The sequence below is a fragment of the Gossypium raimondii genome, chromosome 7 (genome assembly GCF_025698545.1).
Source record: "Gossypium raimondii isolate GPD5lz chromosome 7, ASM2569854v1, whole genome shotgun sequence".
Taxonomy (NCBI): domain Eukaryota; kingdom Viridiplantae; phylum Streptophyta; class Magnoliopsida; order Malvales; family Malvaceae; genus Gossypium; species Gossypium raimondii.
This window is the reverse complement of record NC_068571.1, coordinates 41,541,486-41,549,625: the sequence shown is the minus strand read 5'-3', so window position 1 is coordinate 41,549,625 and position 8,140 is coordinate 41,541,486. Positions and strand designations below refer to the sequence as shown.

Below are 8,140 nucleotides of genomic sequence, written 5' to 3'. Positions count from 1 at the left end.
AGTACTGTTTCTCTAGGATTCTAAGAGAGAGCACTCTTGACCTTAACTCATTATTCCTAAAAAGACTAAATTTTAAATATGCGAAGAATAGAAATTTAAAGTAACCACTAAATATTATATACTTTATAATTTCAAAAAAGAAAAGGAATTAAAAGTCCAGCTTGGATGGGGTTTCTTAAAGAACAGAACCCAGTTACGTAGGAAAAGATTTCCCGCCGAAAGTCGTTAAGGAGCGTAACTAATTAATTAACTGAAACCTTGAAGAAGCCTCTTTATTATGAAGTATGTATGGCTTTCATCATCCATTTCAATGTTTGAGGAAATCAGTGTTAAGAGGGTTGAAGAAATTGGTAGCGAACTGAAGCATCTGTTGAAAGATGATAAGAGCTGGTAGCCATCTTCCAGTTTCGATACCAGTGGGTAACGCTGCCAAGAAGGAAAGAGGAGGAGGGGCTTCTCGCTCTGCAATGTTTCCCTTGGCCGAGATTTGGATCCACACCATTCCCCTTCTCGTCTTGCTTTGCTTCTTCATTCTCTGGTGGTTGTCTCGTCCAGGTATATATATCCCCTCTTCCCTTGTTTGCTTGTCAAGAAACTGTTTCAAATGCTCATTTTCTTTGGTAATTTAGCTTATGACATTAGGCCATATTGTTTCAATTCTCAAGAAATCTGGGATAAAGATAAAGAAATGGCAAGTACACAAGTGAAGTACTTGTTTAATCTTCTTCTTATTTTTGGGTTTGAAAGCAGTAAATGTGGAGATAAAGGATGGCAGAATTGTGGCTATACATCATGTGGAGATGCCATTGCCTCTTAGTGATTCTCAGATTGATGTATCCCTCCTGGCATCTGCTGCATCACCAGTTGCCTCGGTATCACAAAATCTCACAGTAATCGACGAATCCTCGGTATTAGCTTCTGATTGACGGATCAGTTTTGAGGAATTCTCGTTTCTGTTGATGTACCCGGTTTTCGATTTATTGGTTCGACATTTTAAGGCCTTGTACTGAAATATAACTGTTCTTATCATCTATACGCCAATTAGAGAAAGCATGGAATATAACTGTTCTTCATTTGTTTGTACTGAAATTACATATGTAGACACCGTGAAGAGAGAAAAAAAAAAACATGAATCATGTATGGCTCATTTCACTGATTAGTATACCATAGCATTATCTTATTCCTGATTGTTGTATGCCTAATTTGGCCATGGTTAAAAAAAATACAGAAAAAGAAGGTAAAAATCATTAAAAAAAAGACCTATCAGTATCACAATAACTTCTTGGATTGAAATTCACTAATCTCACCGTCTTTGCAATTTCCCACATATAAAATCATGGTATTGTTTTTAATTTTTGGAAAAGCTCTGCAACAATCCCTCCTTGGCGCCTGCAAAAGAAATAAAAAAACGAATTCAGGGGGTTTATTTTGCAGGTGTCCTACAATTACAATAACATGTGAATAATAATAATAAATGTACCTTGAGCCATCGATCTTCATCTCGCGGCTTTATGACTACGACAAAATCGAGTTTCTCTGGTGAGGCCATTTTCCATCGGCAATATCGGCTGCGCGTTCTATGACGATAGTAGAGGCCAACTGTTTGGTTCGTTTCAGGTTCAGTCTTAGTCTTGTACATGTAGAAAACAAAGGGTCTTTGGCAAGGGTGCCTTTCAACAGGCCTAGTGTTAAATGCATAAGCAGTGTAATCAACTCGCTTGTGCCAGCTAAAAAATGTTCTACTCGGCATCTCAAGCTCTCTGGGAGACATCACTCCCCTCAAGATTTGAACCGCGTAGCCCCACGACACCGTGATCGACCAGTATCGCGTTGAATCATAGCAGATGGATTGTTGCATTAAGCTCGCGGAGTCCTCATTGGCAGCTTCAAGCATGTGTGCAAGAGCTTTGGCTCGTTTCATACCCGGGTATATAGGATTCACTACATCTAGGTGGTGAAGTGATACCAAAGGAGTCACTGGATGGGCTCCCAAGAGGCCTAATATGTCTCCGACCACATCATACTGTACAAGCACAACAAAAAGGTTCATATATATATATATATATATATATATTCAGCCTAGTAGAAGAGGTGAAGAAGTGGAAGTTTTACCTGATGGAAGCCAAGCTCCCTGGTAAGGGGCACTCCAAGCTCAGCCATGCAAGCCTGAATCCTGTCATCACTGCCATATAATGCTGGGTATCGGTGGATGCATTTGTCCTGCATCTTGGACAGTTCTTTTGCCAGTGGATAGCTTATTGCAAATCCACCCCCTCCATATGCCATGGAATATGAAAACAATATGTTCTGAATATGACTCTCTGATGCACTCCCAATGTAATAATACTGTGTATGATCATATTTAGAGAGCACCCGTACCAAGTTTTCAACAACAAAAATCGTGTCATCATCCCCCATCACGAACCACCTAATATCCTTCATCCCAAGCTTGAGTGTCTCGGAAACCACCCTGGTGATCCTCAAAGCCGATCTAGACCCTACCTTGTTTAAGTACTTAAACTGAGAAGTATCCTCGGATACCCGAATCTCTGGCAGGCGTTCACCTTTCTTGGCTACCACTTTCTTATCCAACCAAACCACCCCTCTTGTCTCTTTGGGCCTCCACCATGTTTTAATGTACTCTTTTCTGATCTCCCACAAATTCGAAGACGATGCTATCCCGAAGGCAATGTGTTTGAGATTAGTATCGTATCGTAGGTATCTCCTAGGGGGTGGTTCAACAAGGTTTGGTCGCTTTTGGTCTGCTGAGTTTTGGACATGGGAAGAGGTGGTGTTGGAGGAATGGTTAAAGGGTGGCGCTTCAGTTTTGTTGGGGACAATAGTTATATCCGGGGATTTCCGGTCTTTCTTGCTAAACAGGAGATTTGAGTATGAAATGTATAGTAAAGTCATGGTTATGATGAAATAAATGATTAGCCCTCTAAATCTAATTTTGGGCATGCGTTGCAGGGGAGAGTTCATTTGTTTCCTACAAAGGTTAAAATTTCTTACAATGTTGTCTTTGTGACTTTTATTTTGGCTTTTTGTTGTTGTTGTTGATGATGACGACGATGACGATGATGGTGATTTTGTTGTTTGATGCTTCCCATGTTTTCCGTCCAAGGCATGGACAAGGAGAAGGATGGTTATAGAAATTAGCTTAGACTGAGAATTGTTCGGATCTATTTGACAATTTGTGTTTTTATATCAACCCCATTATTTTTTCCTACTAAATCATAGTACCCTGTCTAAATTTAATTATTAACATTTAAACTTTGGGTGTTATTACCTAGCTTAACAATTTTCTTTTAGTATTCTTCATGTCCATTTTATAGTCCATGTTCGGGGTCCATGATTGCCCTTTTTAACAATGTCGTCTCCAAGGCTTAAACATGTGTCTCCCCTTGAGAATACAATGTGTCTTGCCATTGCACTCAACACTTGTTGATAGCTTAACAAAACTTTAAGCAAACAAAATTACCTCCATTGCTTAATGTGATGCCTATTAGAATTAAGTGCTTGTTCTAAATTCATTTTTGAGAAATGAAAAATTTAAAATCGTTGAGGCAATTTTTGAGCAGTGCCTAGATTAGTGCCAATTGGTTGTGACATTGCTTGCTTAAAAAACTTTTCATGTTTAAGTTTGTAAATTTTGACAACAAAAATCCTTAAGTTGTGATTCTTGTTGATACCTTAGACGACAATCGACCCATCTTTGATGTCCGAACTACACATAGTGATAAATCTTAGAGATTGGTTTGGATTTGGATCGAAATAATCAACTTCCCGAGCTTGGTGGATTGGATCAAATTAGGAAAAACTTGGAAGTTTATCTTGAAGATTCAAGACTTATCTTGAGTTAATTAAAGCCATTCTTTATGTTTATTATCCTACTTGTTTTGAAGGAAGATTGACGGTAGTTGATAAAGTATGTTAACATGTCTCAACTACTTATATATATTGTGGAACTTGTATAGGTATTGTATTGGACTGAGAGCACTTATTTTCTCTCAAGTTGAGGGAATCAATTTTCATGAGACATTTGCTCCAGTTGTTCGATTGGAGGTCATTTAATTACTATTAGCAATGGCCACTCTCCTCAACATCAAGCTTTATCAGATGGATATGAAGAGTGCTTTAATAATTTTTTGAAAAAGAAAGTGTATGTTGCACAATTAAAGGCTTTTGACGATCTGGAGCATCCTGATTTATCTTTAAACTTGACAAGCCCATCGATGGATTAAAGTGAACCCGTCGCGCTTGGTATGAGAGACTTTTACAATTTCTCCTTAAAAAAGTGTACCAAAGAGGATCAGTAGACCAAATTATTTTCATTAAAAAGCGTTAAGGTACTTTTATCGTAGCTCAAATCTATGCAGATCACATAATCTTTGGCTCCAGTTCTGTCAGCATCAGGGAAAGCTTTATGAAGATGATGTAGAGTGAGTTTGAAATGACTTCCTTGGTTTCCAAAGTAAGTAGCTCGAGAATAACATCTATCTTAAGAAAGGTATTTAAGAACTTAATTAAGAAGTTTGAAATGGAAAGAGCCAAGCCAACAAGAACCCCAATGTCACCAAGTGAGATGATCAACATAAATACATGAGGAATACCCGCTACTCCTAGCACCTATAGGAGTATGAGAGGAAACTTATTGTATTTGGTTGCAAGATGGCTTGTGTAACGACCTGGTTTTCAGTGGTGTCAAAAATTACGGTTTTGAAATGTCATTTTCATAAACCATGATTTAATATTTACGAGGCTAGTATAGAAATATATTATAATTGATAGTTAATTAAAGTACAATTGTAATGATCTTAAAGTCAATAGTATTGAAAAATCTGGTTTCGAAATCCCATTTCGATGTTCGAGACGATAAATATTATTATTTAATATTTACGAGGTTAGTATAAAGTTTACTTAAAGTTTGACCCCTTAATTTTGTAAATTAGATAGTTAATTAAGGTATAAGGACCAAATCATAAAAATAGTCAAAATTAATCGCTATCGATTATTATTTGTTAAAGGGATTAGTTAGTAATTAAACAAAGGTCTAAAATCAAAATTACACCAAATTTGTTTAGATAGTGGATGGTAGGTGTGGATTGTTTATATTGTATAATAAAATTTTAATTATAATAAAGTAAATAAAATAATAAAACAAATAAAAGGAAAAAAAGAAAGAAGGTTGTTCATCATTTTGTTTCTTCCACCGAAACCAAAAATAAAGAACATAAGAAGCTATTGTTCTAAGCTTATAAGGTTCGACCAGGTGTATGGTAAGGATTTTAGAGTCTGTTTATCGTAAATTTTATGCTTTTGACATCGTTATAACTCAAATTAGCTAACTCGTATATTATTTTTTTAAATGTTTCCATTGATGACCACTTGAAGTTTTGGTGTTAAAATGCCAGCTTTTAAGCTTAGAAATGAAAAATGAATACTTTGTAAAGTTTAATTGTTAGTTTTTGAACATAGGGACTAAAGTGTGAAAAAGTTGGAATTGATGTTTAATTTTTGAAATAATAGATAATAGAGGGCTGTTGAAGGACGTAATTAAAATTGGATTGAAAATCAGAGCTTAGAGTTGTAAGTTATGGCTGTTTCGATTTTAGAGACTAAATTGAATAAAATGCAAAAAATTAGGGACATCTAAAAAATGAAATTGAAATAATATATGATTACAATAGTATGTTTTAAGATGTTTGAAATTGATAAATTGAAATAAATTTTTATATAGATTGAGATTTGAGCTAATTGGAAGATAATTGAGAAAAAGAGAAATTATAAATTAGTCATTGACACCTTGATTGCTTATTGTTTTTCCAAGTAAGTTCATATGAGGCTTACTTTATTAATTGATGATATATTTGTATTATATTATTTTGCTTTATAATATGAAATATATAATAGATATGATATGTAGTATCGAATGGTTATGTTGTGAGACAATATTAATACAAGTTATACTTGTAGCCTTTAATATGATAATGTGTGATGCTATGAAATATCTATATGTATAATAGATATTGACTAGGTAGCAATTGACTAATGGTATGAAGTAAATATTATGGAGTTGAATGAATTATAAATGGTTGAATGTTATATAATATAGGTTGATTTGTACAAATTGAATTGGTATAATTTGAGTACCATATTGAGGTACATTGGTTTAGTTAAATGGGAATTAGTGGATATTGAGCTTGATTATGAAATTGATATGTATATAGTGATATTACATGGTTTTAGTGTATATGTATAGCTTGAAGCTTATAGTTTGTAACTTCATAAATTAATTCATTTAAATTTATATATACTTTCATTACTTAACATGATCAAATGTTAAAGTACATTGAGAATAATTGATGGAATCAAGTTGTTGTGAAATGTTAATTCTTGTGATGAAGGACTAAGTTGTATAGAATGGAAAATAGCGTATTTTGATACAAGTATGGAATTGACTTTGTACTGGATTGAAAAATGTTATGTTTTGAGATGACTTGTTGAATTGAGTTATGAATTTTAATTGTTAGGATATAATTGAAACTCTATGGAAAATTCATTGTTTAGTAAATGTGCAAGTAATGCTTCGATTTATTCGATAAGACACTGGGTGCAAATTAAATTAACAAGCGCTGAGCTCAATTGGATTACTTCGGCTTGTCTGATGAGACATTGGGCTCCAGACGTATCGATGAACGTCAGGTGTAAATTATTCACTTCGAAAGACTGGTATGAAATTTGGAGTATGGCATAATATTACGATATAAATAATACATTTGGTATAATGTTATGTTTTAATAAAACCTTGAAAGTTCTCTTAAAACCTTCTCTTATTGATATTGCTTATAGTGATGTCTTTGTTTGCATTACTCAACGTTCAGTTGTTTCCATGCACAAGTTAGATTAAGCACATGATTGATGGTCACTAAACTAACTATAAATACAACTAAGGCAAGCGCACCTATCGAACAATAGTATAGTCATGGTGAGTAAGGAATATCGTATCCACGAGGACTAAAAGTACTAGTAATTACCGTTTTTCTATTATTTAGCCTATAAATTGAAGTGATTATTTTTATTCTAAAATTACTAAACTAATTTAACTAAGAACACAACAGAAAATAAAATAGGAAAATAATTGAATGTACCAATGAGAGAGATAATACCCAGAAAAGAATCCACCTAGACTCCACTTATTATTATGAATCTGAATTAAACGATTTATTCACTTGTGCCTTGATCCATAGAAATCCCTAAATTATGTTAATATCTTTTTCGCGAGTAAGAAAAACTGACTCTAGGTTGATTAATTGAAATTTCTTTCTAATTAAAACCCCTATTGTCGCATTAACTCAATATATGGATTCCCCTATTAGATTTGACTCTAATCTGGTAGATTTAAGTTGTCCTATTTCTAGGATTGCATGCAACTCCACTCAATTATGCTATACCTACTCTTAAACAGGGACTTTTGTTCCACTGATTAAGCATCTTAAACATGAATTAATATCCTGAAAATACTAAAACATGAAATAAGCATACATAATTGAGAACAAGAATCAAGTATTTATCATGTAACTTAGAAATCAAATAATAAGATTCATCATAGGTTTCATCTTCCCTAGGTATCTAGGGAATTTATTTCATCATCCTAAATAGAAACATTTCAAAGTTAAGATAACAACAAGACATAAAGAAACTCAATAAAACTTCTAAAAAGTTTAAATGGAGATTTTGAATGCTGAAAGAGATCTACTTCTGAGATGATTCCGATGGCATTCTTTGAGTCTTTTCTTCAATCTTCTCTGTATATCTCCTTAAGTCCTCTTTTAATTGATATTTATAGACTTTAGAATGCTCAGAAAACCTAAAAATTGGGTTTTTTCACGTAATTGGGAAGCAGGGTATGTTATCGACATGGGCTGGCACATGGGCATGTGGCCAGCCTGTGTGGAAGTGGTCAGGTCGTGTGGAACCTGGAAACAGTTCTATTTTATCTGGTTTTGGCTCGTTTTTCACTCATTTCACTCTCAAATGCTCTCTTAAGTATAGAAACATAAATTTAAAGGATTAGGAGCATCAAATTCACTAATTTATGCAATTAATTATCCAAAAACACATTAGGAATGGGATTAAA

General features: G+C 34.2%; 2 protein-coding genes across 2 annotated transcripts; one reads left to right on the top strand and one right to left on the bottom strand.

Annotated features, from left to right (window-relative positions):
* The first annotated feature begins 377 nt into the window (after positions 1 to 377).
* LOC105790858 (uncharacterized) lies at positions 378 to 1,050 on the top strand. The gene is made up of 2 exons (XM_012618654.2): positions 378 to 555; positions 751 to 1,050. The coding sequence occupies exons 1-2, from the start codon at positions 378 to 380 to the stop codon at positions 924 to 926; spliced, it is 354 nt and encodes a 117-aa protein (XP_012474108.1). The 3' UTR covers positions 927 to 1,050.
* Positions 1,051 to 1,269: 219 nt separating this feature from the next.
* LOC105790854 (uncharacterized) lies at positions 1,270 to 2,913 on the bottom strand. Its single transcript, XM_012618644.2, has 3 exons — positions 2,113 to 2,913; positions 1,481 to 2,023; positions 1,270 to 1,389 (listed from the first exon to the last, which is right to left on the bottom strand). Exons 1-3 carry the CDS (start codon positions 2,911 to 2,913, stop codon positions 1,270 to 1,272), a joined length of 1,464 nt encoding a protein of 487 aa, XP_012474098.2.
* Between the last annotated feature and the right edge of the window lie 5,227 nt (positions 2,914 to 8,140).

What these genes read in the sequence shown, in the direction of transcription:
- LOC105790858 (XM_012618654.2), top strand. Translation starts at nt 378, where the DNA reads ATGATAAGAGCTGGTAGCCATCTTCCAGTTTCGATACCAGTGGGTAAC. An exon ending in CTGGTGGTTGTCTCGTCCAG is followed by an intron (nt 556 to 750) that starts GTATATATATCC and finishes GTTTGAAAGCAG; the next exon opens with TAAATGTGGAGATAAAGGAT.
- LOC105790854 (XM_012618644.2), bottom strand. Translation starts at nt 2,913, where the DNA reads ATGACTTTACTATACATTTCATACTCAAATCTCCTGTTTAGCAAGAAA. An exon ending in GGGAGCTTGGCTTCCATCAG is followed by an intron (nt 2,024 to 2,112) that starts GTAAAACTTCCA and finishes GTGCTTGTACAG; the next exon opens with TATGATGTGGTCGGAGACAT. An exon ending in ATGAAGATCGATGGCTCAAG is followed by an intron (nt 1,390 to 1,480) that starts GTACATTTATTA and finishes TTTCTTTTGCAG; the next exon opens with GCGCCAAGGAGGGATTGTTG.